The sequence below is a fragment of the Corvus hawaiiensis genome, chromosome 17 (assembly GCF_020740725.1).
Source record: "Corvus hawaiiensis isolate bCorHaw1 chromosome 17, bCorHaw1.pri.cur, whole genome shotgun sequence".
NCBI classification, from domain to species: Eukaryota; Metazoa; Chordata; class Aves; order Passeriformes; family Corvidae; genus Corvus; species Corvus hawaiiensis.
The window spans coordinates 10931386-10952354 of NC_063229.1; the positions used below are offsets into that span (position 1 = coordinate 10931386).

The window sequence follows — 20969 nt, forward strand, 5'->3', positions numbered from 1 at the left end:
TTTCTGCTATTTTTTGTCTTCCTTTTTTTTTTTTGTTCTAGTCTAACACGTCAAAATCCAAATTCTTGTTTCTCAGTTTTTAGTGGAAAACCAGCTTGAGTATTTTCAAAGATGCTCGTTCACAGCTGCAATTCGAGGGAGAAGTCCAAAGCAAATTCTTCCATGTGCATTTTTTGGTAGCACATTAAACCTGGTTGGATTTCAGATTCATGCAGGCTCCAAATGATTTCTCTCCATTGTGTGTTTTGGAATTACATATAAAGCATCAAATCCCTGTTCTGTTCTCGTGTAGCTAATGCACCTCCCACAACCCTTCAGTGTTGAAATAACCCTTGAAGAACTAATCTGTTTAATAAACCCTGGGAGAGCCTGTGTGAGAAGTGTTTGCTTCTAATTTTCAGCCCACTTAGATGCACATGACATTCTTAGAAAGGTGGCAGTACTTGCAGCATGTCTTTACAACCAGAATTCCTGAAAGTTTATAACGCTGCTGGTCCTTCTCATTGCAAGATCTTAACACATTACCAAAAAAAAAAATAAATCACTTCTAGCAGGGGACAAAGCTTTTAACATTTTCTCTACATCTTTCTAATGGAAATTATTTATGCCAGTGATGATATTCTGGTACCTCCTTCCATTTGTCTGTTATCACTTGGAGTGTGGGACTGGCTCCAGAGATGAGCAGAAGTCACGCTGTGCTCACTTGCATTTGAAAGTCACAGTGAATATATAGAGTGTCACCATGAATATATAGAGTGATCTGTCCCAGGAGTAACTAAGTGGTTCAATTCTCATAAAACAATTAACTTACTAAAACCAGTAATTGGTCTTCATGGTTGGATAAGCCCGATAAGGGGAGCAAAAGAGAGATGTGACCATATTGTAACACTCAAACACTGGAGGTGAGGTAAGGGAAGATCAGTGAAAACTATGACGGACAAACCTGCTGCACACTCTGATGCCAGGCTCGGACAGAATCAGTTTTATGTGCTCCACTCCTCCAAAAAGCAGAAACACAACCTCCCAGACGTGCACTCACAGAGCAGGGGAACAGCCTCATTCAGGCAGCAGCTCTGCAAGCTCAGCTGAGGGTGAATGTGTCACTGCACATCTCGGCTCTCTTGGCTCTGATGTGGAGAAGGAAGAGAGACAAGCTCGTCATTTCACGTTAGGGCACGGCACACAGGGAGGTGATGGGAAGAGGACAAGCCAACTACGCTTTGGAGAGGGCCTGAGAAAAACAAACCACACTGTGGAAAAAGCCTCCTGTCACTGTAACACCCAGGCTATTTACTACAGCAGATAACCTACCAGGTGCATCTGCAGCAACTAGTTGCATCTGCCTGCATGCAATATCTACCTGCTTGAATCTATGTGTCCTTGCACAGGATTCAGGATTCATCCCACCCTTTCTAAGCAGACTTTAGAGTGGCCTGGACAAGGCACATATCATGCGTGGAGAAAGCCTGGAATGCCCTTACACTATCTGTAAAACAAACCTCAGTAATGTGAAGTAGTCTCTGAAGTCTAGCAAAGTAAGAAACTGGGACCTCTTTCTGTTGTAATTAAAGATTAGGTCCTTGTTGTCATCTCGATATGGGAATATGGGGCTAAGCATCCTGATTGTCTTTCTCCATGCAGCCCCACCTTTGCCTTGGATTCCCCTTGAGGTTCCTCCATGGACCAGACACCACCAGTCACAGTGATGATTCCTCCCACCCTGCAGGCCACGGTGTAGTTTGTTTCCTGTCCCAGTCTCACGCTTCATTACTGGTACCCACCGCTGGGGAGGATGCAGAGTCCCCTCAGAGAAGGGCTGGGTCATCTCGGATCTAACCTTTTCCTGGCACATGGAAGAGAAACTTTTCCTGGCACTGTGAGCCTCTGAAGAAAGTGAGAATAGATGGGGCCTTTGCCTTGGAAATCTCCGTGCACAACAGGTGCCTCCTCTGTCATCCCCACCTAAACCACCATGACTGGATCTCAAACCATGCCCACAGCTGCCAATACCGTGCATGCCCTGATGCTTCCCTGTGCTTCCAGCATCCAGGGGCAGTGCATTAAAGAGAGGTGATGCTCCAGGTGCGACACTGCTTGTGCTGGGGGTTCCTCCAGGGAAGGGAAGGGAAGGGAAGGGAAGGGAAGGGAAGGGAAGGGAAGGGAAGGGAAGGGAAGGGAAGGGAAGGGAAGGGAAGGGAAGGGAAGGGAAGGGAAGGGAAGGGAAGGGAAGGGAAGGGAAGGGAAGGGAAGGGAAGGGAAGGGAAGGGAAGGGAAGGGAAGGGAAGGGAAGGGAAGGGAAGGGAAGGGAAGGGAAGGGAAGGGAAGGGAAGGGAAGGGAAGGGAAGGGAAGGGAAGGGAAGGGAAGGGAAGGGAAGGGAAGGGAAGGGAAGGGAAGGGAAGGGAAGGGAAGGGAAGGGAAGGGAAGGGAAGGGAAGGGAAGGGAAGGGAAGGGAAGGGAAGGGAAGGGAAGGGAAGGGAAGGGAAGGGAAGGGAAGGGAAGGGAAGGGAAGGGAAGGGAAGGGAAGGGAAGGGAAGGGAAGGGAAGGGAAGGGAAGGGAAGGGAAGGGAAGGGAAGGGAAGGGAAGGGAAGGGAAGGGAAGGGAAGGGAAGGGAAGGGAAGGGAAGGGAAGGGAAGGGAAGGGAAGGGAAGGGAAGGGAAGGGAAGGGAAGGGAAGGGAAGCGCGCTGCCCTGCGATTGGCGGCGGGTGTCCCCGCGGCCCCTGTCGGCGATATAAGTGCGGCGGGGCCGTTCTGCGCTCACTGCCCGCCCCCAGCCCGGGCGCAGCGCCGAGCGGAGCGGAGCGGCGGGGCCGCCTCCTCCTCCTCCTCCTCAGCGCCCAGGCAGCGGCAGCCGAGCGGGATCCCCGGCGATGGCCGAGCTCAAGTCGCTGGGCAGCGAGGCGTACCTGGCGCTGGCTCCGGGCTACGGGCCCTCGGCTTTCGCCTACGGGGCCGTGCGCGGGAGCGCCGAGGGCCCGCGGGGCGCCTACGCGGGGGCAGGCGGGGCGGACTTCCATGCCGGGGCGCTGGGCAAGTCGGCGGAGAGCAGCGGCGAGCAGAGCGGCGACGAGGAGGACGGCTTCGAGACGGGCGTGAAGGGCGGCGCGGGCTTCGAGCGAGAGGGGAAGCTGAAGGGGGGAGCCCTGGGCAAGAAGCCCAAGGAGCAGCGCTCGCTGCGCCTCAGCATCAACGCGCGGGAGCGGCGGCGGATGCACGACCTGAACGATGCGCTGGACGGGCTGCGCTCCGTCATCCCCTACGCCCACAGCCCCTCGGTGCGGAAACTCTCCAAAATCGCCACGCTGCTCCTGGCCAAAAACTACATCCTCATGCAGGCGCAGGCCCTGGAGGAGATGCGGCGGCTGGTGGCCTACCTGAACCAGGGCCAGGCGCTGAGCGCCCCGCTGCCCGCCACCCTCAACCCCTTCGGACAGTCGCCCGTGTACCCCTTCGGCGGCGCGGCCGTGCCCGGCTGCCCCGAGAAATGCACTGCCTTCACAGGAGCCGCCTCCGCCCTCTGCAAACACTGTAACGACAAGCCTTGACTTCTGCCTTCTTCGGGCTTTTCCTTTCTTTTGTTTCTTTTTTTTTTTTGTTTGTTTGTTTGGTTGGGGTTTTTTTCTGTGCACTTTTCTTTCCACTGCCATCAGCCCTGGCTTCCTTCCATCAGTTAAGTCTGGGTTTTCTTTTTTGTTCTTCTCTTAAATACCCCCCCTCCCCATTTGGAAATATTTGGCAGTTCACGTGGACCCCCAAAACACCCACTTTCTACTTTATTTAGTTCACCCCCACATGCAACTTCATCTGTAGAGTTATTTCCTTCCCAGCCTGTCAGTGGATTGTGAGCGTAATGTTGCTTTTTGCTTGCTCTGAGCTACAAAGTTTTTGAGCAGTTTTGAAACAGAACTATAGAAAAACAGAGAGGGAGAGAGATCTGGAAATGGAAACCTCAGTGAATTTGCTTTGGCATGATCAACCTGTGTTAAAAATAGATTAAAAGGAGGGAGGGGAAGCAAAATCCAGCTGCAAACTATGCAATGTTTCAGAATCATGGGCGGAGGGGGTTCTGCGTAGCCAGCTGGGGTTGGACTGCACCCGCAAATCCAAATGGAAATCATTTGGTCAGAGCTCACGGGAGGGGGGAAGTCCAGTGCTCTTGCTAAAACAATTGATGCTTCAAAGTAAGATGCTTTTTTTTTTCTCTCTTAAAAAAATTAACCCGTTCTTGGACTGAGAGGAACCTGTGATTGTATGCTAATGCTTGCTGTTTGCCTGTTTCTCGGCTTGGTTAAGTTTTCCGGATGATTTTCCAAAGTCATTGCTCATCATGATAAACAAAGCAAAAGGTCACTTAACATATTTATTTGTATTAATAATAAATAAAAGACATGAATAACCACTTTCTCTGTCCTACATGTCTCTAAAACCAGCTGGCAGTCCGTGCAAAAACCCCTGCTGGAGTCAGGTAAAGCAGAGATGGACGCAGCAGGAGTAGCTGTGTGAACTTAGGGGAATGATCAGAATACTTGGAAAAATCTTGTGGCTATTCAGCTCCTTATCAGCAGGGATTTCCATTTTTTTTCTCCAGTTTCTCCTGAATCATGAGCACACCAAAAGAGTTGCTTATGTCTGACTCTGAGTTAAGCAGGTAGGGGTTTAGGTTGTGTATTCTGACATTTGCTGGGGAATGCTGTGCCCTGAAAGTGGTGTTTGAGTGGGGTTATTGTAGCAGCGAGCTTTGCTCTGAGCGCACCCAGGAAAACATGGCAGGGAAGGAAATCGCTTAAAGGTTCTGCTTATCCCCTTGGCTTGGTTTTCTGTTCTACCTACAGCTTGACCCTAGATCTGCATCTGGGGTTTGGGCCACTTAACGAGTGAACTAATAATCTCTTGCCGATATTGACTGTGTTTGTACAAGTTACGAAGTGCGTCTCTGGCTGGCTGAGTTTTCGGTGTCGCTTGTGTTGGTTTACTTTGGTTTTCTGGTTTATGTTGTTCAACGCTTTGGTGCCTTGTATGCTTCACTAGTCATTATATAATAATAATAATAATTGAGGTGCATTCAGTGCTTTCTGTTTGGGTTGGAAATACCCACCCAGTGTCAGAGCAACCACGTAAACTGGTACAGTCACAGCCTCAGGGGCTCGAGCTGTCCGTGGCCATTTGTGTTAGGAGTGGGGTGTAACTATTTAGGGTTATTAAACCAATTTCCATGCCTGTCGGTAGTGTTATGCTAATTTCAAAAGGACTGCCATCCCTCTGAAGTGCTTGTCCATGGCACTTAATTTTAATTAATACATTTCCAAAAGACTTTTTGTGTTTGGAAAACGAAGTGTGTGATTAAGCCTTATTCATAAAGACATATGTTTAAAACTGGTTCCTGCTCATTTCCATTTTTATATCTTCATTTCTTGCCTGTAATTAAAAAAAGGAAAAAAAAAAAAAAAAAAGAGTAGTTTTACAGAACAGTTTCTCTCTTGTACCTTTTTCCATAAAAGAAAATTTTGAAAATGCTCCTAAAAAGCATCTGATGAAGCAAAAGCCAACCAAAATCCCTAGTGAAGCAAAAATGACTGGAAACTGCAGATCAGCAAAGGTCACTTAAAATTTTGCAGACTGAGTTGTTGCTAGGAAATAATATGGAACATAAAGGCCAGTTTAACAGAGAATCATAATTTTTAAGCAGATGTATGTTACTTCTGGTTAAAATTACAGAAGATTGAGAATATTTAAATGGAGATTAGCTTAACTGTTCATTTTTCCAAAACTAAAATAGTTGGAGAATAAAGTATTTTAACAGCTGAATAGTTCATCTGAGTTTGGTTTGGTTAAAGACTTAAGACTAAAAATAATGGAATTTGTAATTGCTTCTTTGTCAAATAATTATGGCCCCCCTCAAAAAAAGTCTCACTAATTTCAGAGCTTAACAACTCTTCACTGTCTGAGACAAGCTGTTTTTGGAATGATGGGTTTTAGTGCAGTGATTGTTTTAAAACTCTTCATTTACATCAGTAAAAACTTGCTCTTACTATCATACCTACCTAGAATCCTAAAATTCTTCCTTCTGAGAATCCTTGAAATATTCAGAAGGGTCTTCAAGAGCCCTCTTGGAATTAAACTATCTCAGGAGGCTAAGTATGGAATTTCAAATACAGAAGAAAAAACCTGCATTAAAAAAAAATTGATAGAGAAAATAGCAAGTTTGACTATTTAAGTGCTGCTAAGAGGCCAGGTATTAAAAACAAGCTCAGAATTTATAGAATTAATAATAAAGGCAGTTGTAAATAATTTTTTTAAGTTAACCTCAAAGTACAGCAATTTCAATTCAAAAGGAAAATTGAAATGAATCATAACTTTTCCTGCAACAAACAATATTAAGCTCGAAAAAAGTTGACCAACTTCTCAGTTAATCTGCAAGTTCACTCCTGTGAGCTGCTTCTGTCCACCCTGGACTTGCAGGATTTTAGCTCATGCTGAGGTGGAGCCCATTCCGAGCCCTCCGTGTTTCCCGTGACAGGAAGGCATCTGTTCCGAGGTGATTTACACTGAGCTGCTGCTAAAACTGCTACCCAGTGAATGCCTAATACTTCTCAAAGATGATTTTGTTGAGAGGGGATAAACAAGCAGCTGACTACTGCATTTGTGTGTGTGAAGCATCAGTGCAAACCTTGCAGATGTGTGTGGTTATCCTGAGGATGAGGTCCTGTACTTGTCATCTGTTTTTCCCCTGCTCTGGCATATTTTGTGTACCATGTAAGGTTTGAAGTGTCTGTTTCCATTTGGTGTTCCAGAGAATATGAAGGGAGGACTTGAGAAAACCTGAAGACCTTTTATTTTCCCTGCTCTAATGTTTTTGCTATGATGCCTGCTCTTTTTTTTTCCAAGAAGGATTTATTGTGTATGCTCGGATGGAACTGAAATACAGATTGTGTGTCCTAATGTACTTATTACCCTGATATGTTCACACATGGAAGAAAACATAATGCCAACTTTTAATTAAATATAATATATTGTTTTCTAACCTCACTTAGTTTTTCTTTGAACTCCAAGACTGAGCAGCAAGAAGTGTCAGAAGGAGGAAATGCTGCTCTGCTGTCTGTTGCTTTTTTTAACTTGTGTAATTCTTGTCACTAACCAAAATGAAGGTTTTACTAACCAATATGTATAGCGTCACGAGTAGGGGATTGGAAACTGCTGTCACCTTGCACTGCATCAGCCCAGGTTTAACATTAGCAGCCTTGAGCCTGCAAGGTAAAATGTGCTTTAACCAAATACAGGGAAGCAACAGGTTTGAAGATGGAGGGCCCAGAAGGCAGCGGTCTATCTCAGATACCAGCAAAAAGTTAAATCATTTGAGTTCCTGGAAAGAAGCATAAGAATCATGAAGCTTTCCTTGTCCTTTGATTCGTATCACTGATTTTGTGGCATTCTGTCACAATATCTGAATATTGCTGCGTGCTGAGCTTGTTTCCCAGACTTTAGGAAGTGATTGCTTATTGTTCTCAGATCACTTTTTGGTATTGTTCTTTACATACACATTTGTGTAATATCCATTTTATAAGAGCATTTGACATTTTTCAGGGTTAAATGAACATAGAGCCCAACCCTGGTGCTGTTTTGCAAATTGGCAGCACTGGTGATATTGGTGACAGCAAGACGGGGCCTGGTGCTCCGGTGGTGTCTGACCCAAACCACCTTTAAGAGGCTCCAGATACCCAGAAAAATGTGCACAAGCTTTATACCTTCAATATGTTAGCCTTGTAGCATGTGTAAAGTGAAGGGCACGGTGGATAAACACCTCACTCGAAAGCTTTCGTGGCTCTTCAGCCCAAACCTGCTCGTCGGCAGCGAGAGTCGCGGCACATCCCGCCAGGCTGAGTCCTCACACACAGCAAGTTTCCAGCCCAGTCTGCCACAGCTGAAATTATTTAGTTTACAGTTTAGGAGAACAAAACCAAGCACTCCACGTTTCATTTCCACAGCATTATGTTAATCAAGTGTGCTCCTTGAGTGGACTCTTGAAAACAAGAGGTTGGACACTGCAGCATTACTGAAATTTATTTTACCTGCGCTTGTTCCTTGCCATGTGAGTTATCAGCAGAGGAATCATTGCTTTGATCTGAATCGGTGAAAATGCTTCTAAAGAATACTGAAATACACTAACCAATGTTTTCAATTTTCAAAACTGCTTTTATATTGTTATCTGTCATTTGATAGAATTTTGATTAGTATTGCACAGTAGAAAAGTGGGGGGGGGTTTGTTTTCACTAATCCTGATTAAGGCTAGAAAAGACTCTTGATTACAGTAATTTTAATAATGTAAATTTGTTTGTGATATGTCTTTAGTCTTTAATCCCCTTTGGCATTCCATTCAAAGGGAGATGAAAATTTCAGGGGTTTATAACCTTTAAATCAGTCATTCCATGAATGTTTCTCAGGCGGTTTTTCTCCTTCCTGAAATAAAAAAATACCTAAATGGGTATGTAACATATTTTGTTATCAGATTAGAAATACATTTGCATGTGGTTTTTATGAGAAAATAGCTTAATATCAAGCATTTTCTCTTTACAATAAAGTATATGTGCATAAGAGAAAATGGAACCAATTATCGAAACAAATAATAAATTTGAGATCTTTGCCATTCTTTCAGATGTTTTGAAGTAGGATTTTCAACAAGGACTTTCTATAATCTTTACATAATCAAAATTCACATTAATTCTTTTAGCCATTACCTGAAATTCTTATTTCTATTTGTATTTATGCATACATACAGTTTTTAAATTTTCCATTTAATTTTTTAAGTAGTCTTAGCTTCACTTCACAATAGTAAAATTTGAGTTAATGTTTATTCCTGAAACACTGAACAGTTTTTAGCATAACCCTCGTACTTCTTTAAGGCCAAATAGATTAATCTTAAGTATTAGCATTACAATAAACTGATGTGTAAAGATATTTAGTCAGGCTAATTTAGGGTGAAAATAAAGGGGGTTCTTTTTTGCTGTGCTTAAGGCAGTGAAATTTGCAGAACAAAGACCTGCAGAAGACAAACCACAAGTACTTAAGGTCTTACAACACGGAGGAGGGGAGTGTGCTGCTTTTCGAACTCCTTGCCCTGGTGCAGCAGCTCAAATATATCTATATTTAAATTATTTAACAGCTTATTTTAATTTTTAAGCCTTCCAATTCATCAGTGATTCACATTCATTAAAATCTGCTCTGTTAATGCCATTTGTATTTGCTCAATTCCTCTTCCCCCACACTAACATTGGTGTTTTGTGTGTTTGTGTGTATTGATCCGGAATTGTACTACGGATATAACCCAACCTTCCTCAGCTACCAATGGGAAAAAAACCCTATCTGCTCTTTTCCCTTAAGTATTTCAAAGGGAAAAACATGGCCGAGCAATAAAACATCACCCGAGTTTTTCCTCCAAGCCCACTTTTGTCTAAAGTAATGAGGCCATAGTCAGTTGGCTCCAAAGAGCGTCGTGATTTAGTGTGACGTACAGTGAATCATTGCAGATCCATTCGGACTGCATTCGTTATTTTAATGAGACACAGGCAAATCTGTTTTTTGGCCGCAAACCTTAAGAAGCAAGCATAATGTGAAATGGTTGTTGATTGCCACAAGGCAACTGACATTATGGATTTTTATCGCCATCATTATGCGCTTTAAAACTCCCCACATCCCAGGATATTCAGCCCTTTCCCCTTCCTCCCGCGAATGACAGGGAAGCCACAACGCTGACATTTAAAAGTGAAAAGCTCATCTATTTAATTTCTAGGCTTATTAAAACCTTACATTGCATCCTCTGGTCTGCACTTTTTTTTTTTTTTAAATTCACGCTTTCCCAGAGGAGGAGGAAAACCCCCACTGCAGCGCGGTCACCCAAAAAAGGTCACATTCAGTTGGGCGACAGCAGCACTAGGTCCCCACCAGCCTCTGCTTGATGTAGTATAAGAAATGACAATGAGGCGGGCATATCTGTGCCCGAGCAGTAATCACAGTAATGGTGTTCATCAGAATTTACCAGTGCTGAACTTTTCCAGAGTCTGGAGTAATGCTTCCTCCTCAGTGCTACCAGTGAGGAATTTATTGTGCTTGTGTTTGCCTTCAAGCAAAGGGCACCCAACTGATTGTTGAAGAAAACGCTTCCAAACTTAGGTTGTGCTGGTAAATGTGGTTGTGTGTGTGGGCGTTTGTCGGTGTAAAATGCGTATGTTGATGCATATGTGTAGTGTCTTCACGTGTGCCTGCATGAATGAGTCTTCCTATAATGTATTTACCTTGTCTTTTTCTGTCATTTTTTGGTTGCTTTACCGGCATGGTTTTATTATATTTTCATGAAACTTTGCACAACATCATTCGGCTGCAGCACAGGAAGTGCCATTGCATGAAAACCACCGGTCTCCTCAAAAATTTCTTTGGCTTGTTCAAGCCAACAAACTCATGAGTAATATTTTTCATCCTTTTATTTTATCCTTAATAAAAAGAAGTGATGTTTTGGGACAATACAGGGTGTTGGTTTCCTGTTGTGCCACGGGCAGCTTTGCCGTAAGAACAACAGACAACCAGCCTATCTTTGCTTTCCCTGGTTTCCAAATGCATCCATCCTACTTTTATTGATTTGCTGAAAGTAAATCTCATGTCTTGCACTCTTCACACAGATGTCATGAAGAAATCCTTATGCCTTCCATTTGACAATTACATTACCTTAAGTATTTTTTTATCTCCTGGCAGCTTCAGTGTAAAGCAAGCTCCCCAGCTGACAGCCATAGTGGATGCACTCAGTGTTTACAGCAGAACTGAGGCTGTAGGGGAAAAAGATGAAAATCTCTTGCAAAATGTTAAAATGGCTGCTGACTTAGAGGCCTCTGGCTCAGTTTTACATCCTTTCCAATGTCCAAGAAAATACAATTTTACTTCTAACAAGTTTTCTCCCCTCGGCTTTTTCCCTCTCATGCCTCAGTCGGTTTCCTGGAAGATTTGAGGACAGAAAACACTTTAGTTACAGGAGCTCTATTACTCCTAACAGTCCCTGTTGCAATTGGATGTGGCACTGTATAGAATAATCTTGGTATTTGGAGACTGCACAACATAGGGGAGCTCATTCCTCTCTGACTTGACTCCTCTTTCAGGTGCTTACTTGTAGCAGTACACAAACCCCCTTTTTTGGGAGGTAAGCAATGCACAAAGAGCACCTTCTCTCTACTGTTTCTCTCCTGTGTAGGTGCTTGGGATCAGCCTTATATTTTATTTCACCAAAAGCAAACCCAAAATCCCCTGTCAGGCAAGAGCTTTTCCTTTACTTTTTGTTTTCAACTGCATGTTGAAGTCCTCATCCTTGCAAATTCTCTCCCCTATAAATGCTTCTGCCCTCAGTGGATTTCTGATCCAGCCTGCAGACACACTTGTTCCTTACAAATACATGAGAAATTAACTCTTGACCACGTTGAGTGTGTGTGTCTGTAGGAATTTACTTTGGTTTGGTTTTTAGAGTTAAATCCAATTTGGAAGCAGTATCTGATCATTTCAGTGAAATTCTGTTGCTTTCGACTTCTTTCTCCAGTTGCCTTGCCCTGAGGCAGAGAAAAGATCAAGGCATGTGCCCATGGACACACACTGACTTGAGTGAGTGGCTCACCAGATTTGAATTCAGATGATCTGCGCTTCCTGCTTCCCTGAATAAGCCACACACTGCCCTGCCTCCCCGGCAGCATCCGCGCTGACATTTTCTCTCTCCCTCCTCACGCTTGGGGTCCCTGGGAAGATAGACCCTGTGTTGTGGCAGTGGTGTCACCCAAGTCACCTCCTGGTTCCTTCAGGAGCAGTGGCAGCCAATCGGAAAGGAGGTGTAGCTACATCTTGGCTATTTTCTAGCAGTCTCCTGCTGCTACAATAGCCTGGGGCGACTTGAACCTACCCTGGGGACCAGCCAGTCCCCAGCTGCTCCGGAGTGGAGAAGCATAAAGGTGGCTTCAAGCCATCTTTGTTCTCCAATCCTCGTCTTGTGCTGAGCCTGGTCAAGTCATAGGGGAGAATCTGGGCCAGAGTTTATGAAATGCTTTGCTACAGAAACTTGCCCTCGCTGCCAAACGCATCTTTCTGGTTCTCTGAGCTCCCGTGTCCTGCCCTTCGCTTCCTGCCCTGCGAAGATTCCAGCCAGGATCCCGGCTCTGTGAAAGCCCCAGTGTGTAATGTGAAGTGTCACCACCGGGCTGTCCTTTGCTGCTTTCTCTGTGTCTCTGTCACTGCTCGAGCCACAGGCTCAGCCTCAGAGAGAGCCCTGCACAAAGCTGGTAACCCCAGGAAGGAAGCGGGGCTGATACACAGTGGGAGGAGGAGGTGCTATCACTGGCTGAGCAACTCCTTGTTTTTCTTTTTGCAAGGAAAACGGGCACTTCTAACAGGGATTTTTTTATTCGTGTAGTCACATCCCTGCTTAGCCTCTGGTTTTGAACCAGCCCTGCTGCACACCTGTAATTCCCCTCCCAGTTTGACACCCAGCTTTTGGTTCTCATGCCAGGGAGTTGATCCATTTCTGACACTTATTTTGTACAAGTGTCACTCTCCAAACTTCAGAGAATCTTCTCATTTTCAAATGAGACAAGTGCCAGCCTCATGAAATTCACTTTTTGTGATCAGCATTATTTGGGCAGATTCTGATACTTCATTTCTACTCCCTGGCCCTTCCTGTGATTTCCTATGTAACACCTCAACACACACACACAGTTCTGCTGGCTGAAATACTCTTGGGTTTAGTTGTCTGGAATGAAGGAACTATTTTCACCTACCCAATGGCATTAATGGAACTGACAGGAGTGCTCCAGTTGAAAGGAGACAGCCCAGGTGACCAGGCTAAGTCACAGAAGATATTTTATTCAGTCCAGACAAAAAGGTGTGTCTGTGCTCATTTGCACTGGAGTGTCAGTCCCATCAGGTCCTGCAATAGGAGCAGAACTCATTTTCTCACTTTAATATAATCTAAAAACTTCTGAAAGCTCCAAGGGGCTGCAGGCTGGGGTTTTGTTGGGACTTGGCCAGCACAAAGTGGCTCATCCTGGCAGTGATGTGAAGGGTATCTGTTCAGGCAGGAATGCCCCAGAACCCGTCCCATCATGGCCAAGGCTGATATTTATTTCGTCACAAATACTCTGATGACTCTCTAATGACTTTCAGTCGGTTTGCTGCACTGACCTATGATTCATTCACCACATTATCCCAGCTGCTGGCCTGAAATGCTCTCTTTGAGTTAGAACTGAAGTTTATTCTGATCTCAATTTCCATTCAGATGTGTTTTTACCCCAAGTTTGGGGTTTCGATTTGTCCAGCTGTTAAAATTCAGGATCAATATCCCCCAAATTTGGAGACAGGGGATGGTGGAGTTTAAGCCAAACATGGAAAAACATAGTGGACATTGATATTGAGGTAAAATTATTAATAACTTGGGGTGGATTGGAGAAGCTCTTTTCACATAAACTTGGTCATTGCAATTCAGAAATCTTGATTTCTAGCATGACTAAACAGTCATGGACAGAGCAGACAAAGTGTCTTCATTTATTCAGGAGCTGAAAAGTGGAAATTACATGTATTTCCTCTTCATTTTCTCTGGGAAAATCTTTTAACTAATTTATGGAGTAGTTAATCTGGTTTCGCACGTGTGTGGGTAAATGAGCACGTCATGTGTCTTCGTGTGGAGGAGAAAAAACTATTTCCTGATGGCAAGATAATGGAAACATATTGGGGGTGAGAGAAAGGTTTCATTAGCAAAGCACAGCTTCACGAGTACGATCCTTGCATATGAATCGTGACTCATCTACTCCAGATTGAAAAAAAAAAATCACTGGGAGTCAGATTATTGTACCTAACTCAACATCTAAAAGTCAGACAACTAATTAAGCCTGGGCTGTCTCCATCCTGAGGAATAATAGATAACAGCTTCCCAAGGGTAATTCATGTCACTGTAGAATAGGTGGACAAGTCGCCTTCTGGGGATGCTTATCTCTTGGCATTGACTGCAGAAGCTACACAGATAGCTCAGAATAGATGCCTGCTTTTCAGGGACAGGAACACAGTGAGGGGAGCCCCTGCCTTACAGCCTACTGCTAGAATTAGGACTTAAAATGAAAGCTTAAAAGGTCATGGTTTCCTAGCAGTTAGAATAATCTGTCCCCAAAAAGAAGCAGCCCATCAGCAGCCAGAATAACCCAGGGCAATGTGAAATTAAAAGCAGCTTTCATTAAAGCTGCCAAGGGAAAGTGTTTGTATCTGTGGGAGGCAAGTCTGGTCACTAAATAATATGGGATGAAAACAATGAAAGAGATAAAAGAATAGGGGCACATGGAGTGAACTATTCTGGCAAATCTCAGAGTTAAGCTCTGACAGCTGAAGGTTGTGGACAGTGTCTGCCTCTGGGACATGGAATGTTCAACCAGGTCAGAGCCTCTCTCAGAGACCCATTAGAAAGATCTATTGAGTCATAGAGTCCTAGAATAGTTTAGGTTGGAAAAGCCCTCTAAGATCATCATCCAACCATTAACCCAGCACTGCCAAGCCCACCACTAAACCATGTGCACAGGTGTCGTGTCTTTAAATCCCTCCAGAGAAGGTGACTCCACCACTGCCCTGGGCAGTCTGTGCTAGGGCTTGACAAACCTTTCTGTGAGGAAGTTTTTCCTAACATCCAATCTAAACCTCCCCTGGCACAACTTGAGGCTGTTTCCTCTTGTCCTATCACTCATTACTTGGGAGAAGAGACTGACCCCCAGGCAAACTGAATTTATCGCAAGATATTTGAGGGAGGTTAAATTTGTACTTCTCTGTTGCCCAGGAGCTGTGAGCTGAACATGGTTGATGTTATTTGCTGTAGGAAGATGATGCTCAGACACACTGCAAAAATCAGCCAGAAAGAACCTCGTGAAAAGTCCCAATTCCACAACTATAAACTGGGAAAAAAGCAGTGCACATCCAAGATGGCATTTTGCACCTGAGAACACAGTAAATAGCAATGGATTTCTGAAATGCCTGGTGTGGCACTGCATTGTGCACTTCCCTCTGATTAATGCCATGTGAAAGTGGCCTGATGCGGTGTGTTATTTGTCCTGATATATTCTGGAGCTTCTGTGAACAAATGTTAAGGAGGCTGTGAAGCTGTCACGCTTTGTAAAGGCTCCTCAAAGCTTGTAGATTTAGTAGCTACAGTTCTAAAATGCAATCGTGTTTTTAAAGCTTTTCTTTTCCCTGGGTGGAGCCTTCCCAGACACCCAGAAGGTTTTTTTTAATTGATGTGCATAACTCTTCCATGGTTGAAGCAGGGCAGCAGAGAGGGCACCGAACTGCAGTTGCACTGTGATTTACTGCCGAGGTTTGACAACAGTATTCCATACATATCCACTGGAAATTGCTCTTAATTTTCCCTCAAACACAGCAAGTCTGCCATCTGAGATATCCACAAATTCTGAAACTCAGTGATGGAGCGAGGGCGGAGAGAGTCATCGTGTTTAACCCGTGACTGCCCCATTTTTCATCCTTACAAGGACATTAAACGCAATAAAATGAGTCCTGGTGGAAGCCTGTGTCTCCCTGAAGTGGGCAAACGATAGGTTAAGAGAAAGCAAATGAAAGGTAAGATTAATAGCATTTATCATGGCAGATAGACCAGCAGTTTGCTAATTAAAGATGTTAGAACATAGAAGCAGCCAAGGATCAGTGGCTTTTAATGAGGATGTTGTAGGGTGATTTAGGTCTAATTTTCTGCTTAATAAGGCTGGTTTAAAAAGTAATTTTGTTGGGATGTGACTCTCCTAAACCTGTTCATTATCAGTGATGGGACTTCACTTCAACACTCCAGGAAATGTTGTGTTTAATTAATATTGTGTCGGCAAGTGGATATGCTGACAGATGAGAAAAAAATTGATGAAGAACTTTCAAGGACATTGACTTCATTACACAGCTTCATTATAGCCTGAATAACTGGCTAAATATGTCGTTGGAAAGATAATGTGCCACTTTTAACTCTTTTCTGTGTGTTTATGTAAGTAAGCAGAGGATTTTTTTCAAAATAGCCACTATTGAAAAAAAAAAACAAACCATCAAGGGATCAGATCTACATTTTCTCATTGCTTCATTCTCTTTATGAGATTTCTAACTGATGGTGGAGTATGTAAAGCAAAATATTGTAGGTTATTTACATTAATCCATCAACCATTTTTCTTGGGCAGAATGTGATGTTTGTAAGTGATATTTTTCACCACTGGGTAATTTTCCACAGTGCCTCTGAGACAAGAGTAGAAACTAATTTAAATGATTTTTATTTCTCTGCACAAAACAACATTCTGAGGTACAGTGATGGATTGAAAAAAAAAAAAAAATATATATTTATATATATATATATATATATATATATATATATATATGTCTTGTATTCACACATTCACTTTATGCATCTGGGCATTTTGAAGCAAAATGTCCCAAAAAGTCCTAAATACTTTGTCTCTACACAGAGAGGGATCAATTTTAGCCGTTTGAGTGAATCACAGTTCAGTTTCATATAAGCAGGGGCAACTGCCATGCCCTGCTAGGAGAGCTGAGGGAGACAGGTCCTTACTGGTACATGAGCCAGGAGTGCTTTTAGTATCTGCCATGAAAAAATTGGGTACCTGGCTGGGATCTCAAATGAATAAGGATTGCTGTTGCACAGCAATCCTTATTCCCCACTAAGGAACACCACTTTTAGCTCTGATTAGTGGGTAGTGTATCTGTGTCCTGAACTGGCAGCCAGTGCTTCTGCAGCATCCTTTAACTCTTCAATGATTTTCTTTGCAGACTCACCTTTCCCTTGGCTAAGGTTAAGCCATGAGAAAATCACCCTATGAAACAATTAAAAAAAAGACAATTAATTCAATTAAATTTTGGCCACTGTAGTAGTTCACAGTAGTTTGCAGACCACTCTCCATCACCTCACTGAACTTTCAACCAGAAAACAAAGCAAAAATAATCTGTTTCAGACCAAATTATGTGACCTGGATGTGACCTCAGAGACTTTGGGCTGGGGTCCTCTGATCTGTTTTATAAGACTTTTTGCAGCAAGGGAATAAATCTTCAAGTCTGATCTCTTAAACAGGGGTTGGGAGAGAAAAAGGAAAGTACTGAGCCCAGTGTCTGGAGCAGTGTTTAGCTGGAGGTTACAGAAAAGTATCCTAAAGGTCTGTTACAATCTTCCTAGAGAAAAACAGGTCCAACAACAAAACATTGACTTTTCCTGGGCTTCAGTTGCCTGTTCTTTGAGAAACAAGACTGTTTAAAGAAGAAAAGGGGGAAAAAACAAAGACCAACCTTTGAGGCTGAAAGCAAAAGAAGAAAAAACTGTTTTCAATCTTAATCATTAGGGCTATTAGCCAAGAGAAGAGGCCCAGGCAGGGGAAGGAGAAGAGACGCTGACTGGAGGAGACAGCTGGAGTTTATCGGATGCGTCAGTTCTCTTTAACACCTCCATTTGGTGGCTGCTGTCACCTTCAGATGAGGCTTTTACAGGATGGGATTCAGGAAAGCATTCTGCCATATCAGCCCCATTACACACCAGGAGCTTTGTCCCCATCCCAGGATTTGCATTTCCCCTTTCCCATTGCTATGGGAGACCCACACGTCTGTGTCCGTGTGCCAGGGGTGGCACTGGGCCCTCCCCCAGCACCTCAGAGCTCTGCCCATGTGCCAGCACCCATTAACAATGGCTCATTATTTTCTTACCCTCGGTAATAGGAAGACAACACTCAGCCCAACTGTTCCATGAAAGAGGAGCCAACAGCGTCCTGTCATCGCTGCAGAGCTGAACCAGCTCCAGCACATTCTGCCTGCAGGAACTCAGTGAGCCATCCTGGGGCTGGAAAAGAGGGAGGGACCAACCAAAGGCACCATTCTCTCCCCGGGATGGCTGTGTTGGTACCTGCATAATGACCTCCCGAATGGGCAATTGCAGAATTAGAACCTCAGGGTTTAAATATAACAGGGGGACATCTGCCAGTGGAGCAAAGCACTGCCTGGCAGTGGGACGATGCTCAGAGACACTCCTATGGATCAGCCCGTGGGAGAGAAGGTGCCTGGGGGTTGGAAAGCTGGCTGAGGCTGTTAAATGTGCATTTAGTTGTGGCATCCTGGGTAAAATTCCACTCACATGGGATCTGTTCCTTGGTTTTTCAATGGTTGGACAGCCAGAAATATCATGAGGGCTTAATTTAAAACAACATCCTCCCTTACCTTGGTCCATGGAGGGATGTGCCTTACCTGTTTATCTTCATTTAACTGCATTGGTTATGTGTTTGTGCCAAAAATCTACCTCCTTCCACTTCTGGCTGCCTGATGCTTACTGCAGTCAAAAAGGAGCACAGATTTGCTTGGAAAAAAATTTATTTACAGCAGGGAATGTTATTCCCAGACTGGCACAGCTAAGAAGTAAATGCAGAAGTTTTTCAGAGCTTGCTAAGCTCAGCATGGGTTGAGATCCACTGAAAACCTTAACCATGTGGGGGCATGGGTGAGACTAAAGCTGTTTAAAATTGGGATGAATAAGTGTGATGTGGGGACCTGATTCAAACTTTTGCTTGGAACAAGAAGACCCAACTGTCTGGGTGCTCCACAGTGGCACCACATTCCAGTTTGGATGGCAGATTCCCATGTCAGGGACTCTTGGCTTCTGTCTGACAGGCAGGAAACTCAGGATTTTATTCTGTTTGACTTTTCTTGTTCCTGAGCTCAGCACCTAATTGTTCTCTGGCCAAGGGGCTAATTAATTCCTATGCAGGGCAATTAAAACACATGGGATGTGATCAGTTTTGCAGCACTGACAATGAGATGACACAGAATGCAGTCCTGGACAGGGAAAAGACACATTCCCATTTGCTTTCTGCTCTTGCTACAAATGGAGCTGGATCCCCAGGGTGTGGGGCAGGTTCAGACTGAGCTCAGGCAACTGGAGGAGGAGGCAGTCGCGTTTTTGGAGATGAGCTGCTCATCCTTGCTCCTGCCCTGGGTTTGGCAGGAGGGAGCTTGGTTCAGTTACTGAAATTGAGATCTCAGCTGTGGGGCCAGAGGCTGAGAAACCCCAGCTGCTCTGCTGGGCTCTTACTGTTCTGCTAACAGTGTCTGGGTCATCTCCAGCACCCTGGTGGGCTGGTGTCACAGTGCCATCACACAGGGAGGAGCTGACACACTCAGGGATGCTGGGGAGGTCAGTGGCAGGGTAGGGCATCACCTCCTGAGTGACTGGATCGTGTAGGTAGGAAAATTTGGAAGCAAAGGGTGGTAGAACCCCAGGTATATCAGCAGCACATGCACTGGTTCTCAAGAGGAGCCTGTTGCTCACTCGTGTGGTTCCTGGAGTATCTCAGCTGAGCATTCACCTTCAGGGCTGGAGCAGAGAGTCCTTCAGCACACACTGGATAAATATTCAGATGAAATTTTAAAACCAAAGTGCCATTAGAATTTTGGCTCTTTGTAGTCTGTTGTATAATCCATTACAATGCACAATTATGTAATTGTCAGTTATCCAAGAGTTTAGTATTTTGCAACATGCCAAAATCAAAAGTGTGTTCTTATTAATATCCCAAATGTACTTAAGTGTTTAGTAAATACTGGAAGATACATTTCTTACCCTAGAGAACATACAGTCTGAAAAATTAATATTGATTCTGGACAAATCAATGTTTGCTTACTAAAATCACGTGCTGAATACTTTATAAGCACCCACCCAGCTGCAGGGATGTTGCAAGCTGTGTCTCCCTGTGATGCCATAAACACAGCCTGAGTCTGTATTCAAGGCTTCACCTCACCAGGCAGCTTTAAAATTGTGGCAATAATGTTCTTTAACAACATCTCCCGTCAGGAAGAGTGAAGGTAAAAAAAAAAATCAGACTTTTTTCTGCAGATCCCCAATACGTTTCTTTTAGGCAAGGCCCATGTACATTAATACAAATCATATTTTATGTTACTCACAGGACATAGAGATAATCAGAAAGCTATCTTCATAAACAGAGGGTTATTCATAATCCCTCACATGGCATTTCAATTATCAGTCTGATGACGATGTGACATTATGGATGAGGTTGTGATTAAATTTTCTTGTGTAATGACCCTAAGTAAATCTTTGCAATTTTCATTTTGCAGAGATTTAATATAGATTGGTGGCCTGTTGTTTGGCCCCTGTTTAATCCAAAATCGCTCATTAAATTGGGACCAGTAAACATCTGATGATTGCATTTCATGGACTGAGCTATGAATTTAACATATTAAATCTACATTCCAGATGGATATAAGCATCTGTTCTCATTATGGTTATTGGTGTTAATCTGAAACCCTGACCTGTTTCCCCTAACATTACTCATATTAAATTCCATCCCAAATTCTAACATATATTGGCATGAAGGCAGGAGATAGCTAAAATACCTTCACGTGCACATAATCCAGTGAAAGATGAACAGCAGAAATTAGGGGACAAATGACATGAACTTCTTGTTCTCAGAGGGTGGCTTTCATTGCTGCAGGATGTAAAACAACTGCTTTTGTTTTCCAGCATTGAAAAAAAAACCCTGAAAAACCCCAGCAGTCAACTCTGCTTGACCACGTACTTGCTAATCACCGGGCTTGAGCTGTATCCCTTACAGAGCAGCACAGCCCTAATTTGTAAATCTGATTTGTCACTAAATCTCCTCAGAGTTTTACCCTGCATCTTGCAGGCACTTGCCTGGCAGTAGCGGGGCTCCTCTGCTCCAGAAACACTCAGCTCAAAGTCAAATTAATCGGTGACTTCCAAAGACCATTAGGAAGAAGATATGTGTTCCAGGGCTGCTGAGAGCTTCTCCACACTGCATGATTCATGTTTATTGCAGTTGGGGCATTTATTTATTAGATTGCTCAGTGTAATGGGAAATTTAAAATGACACACATTGTATTACAGGGAGGCTTAGCAAAATATTATC

At 43.8% G+C, this 20969-nt stretch overlaps 1 protein-coding gene across 1 annotated transcript; it reads left to right on the forward strand.

The window, feature by feature from the left end:
* Positions 1-2754: 2754 nt before the first annotated feature.
* Positions 2755-4399, forward strand: BHLHE23 (basic helix-loop-helix family member e23). Its single transcript, XM_048322128.1, has one exon. It carries the CDS (start codon positions 2871-2873, stop codon positions 3543-3545), a length of 675 nt encoding a protein of 224 aa, XP_048178085.1. The 5' UTR covers positions 2755-2870; the 3' UTR covers positions 3546-4399.
* The last annotated feature ends 16570 nt before the right edge of the window (positions 4400-20969 follow it).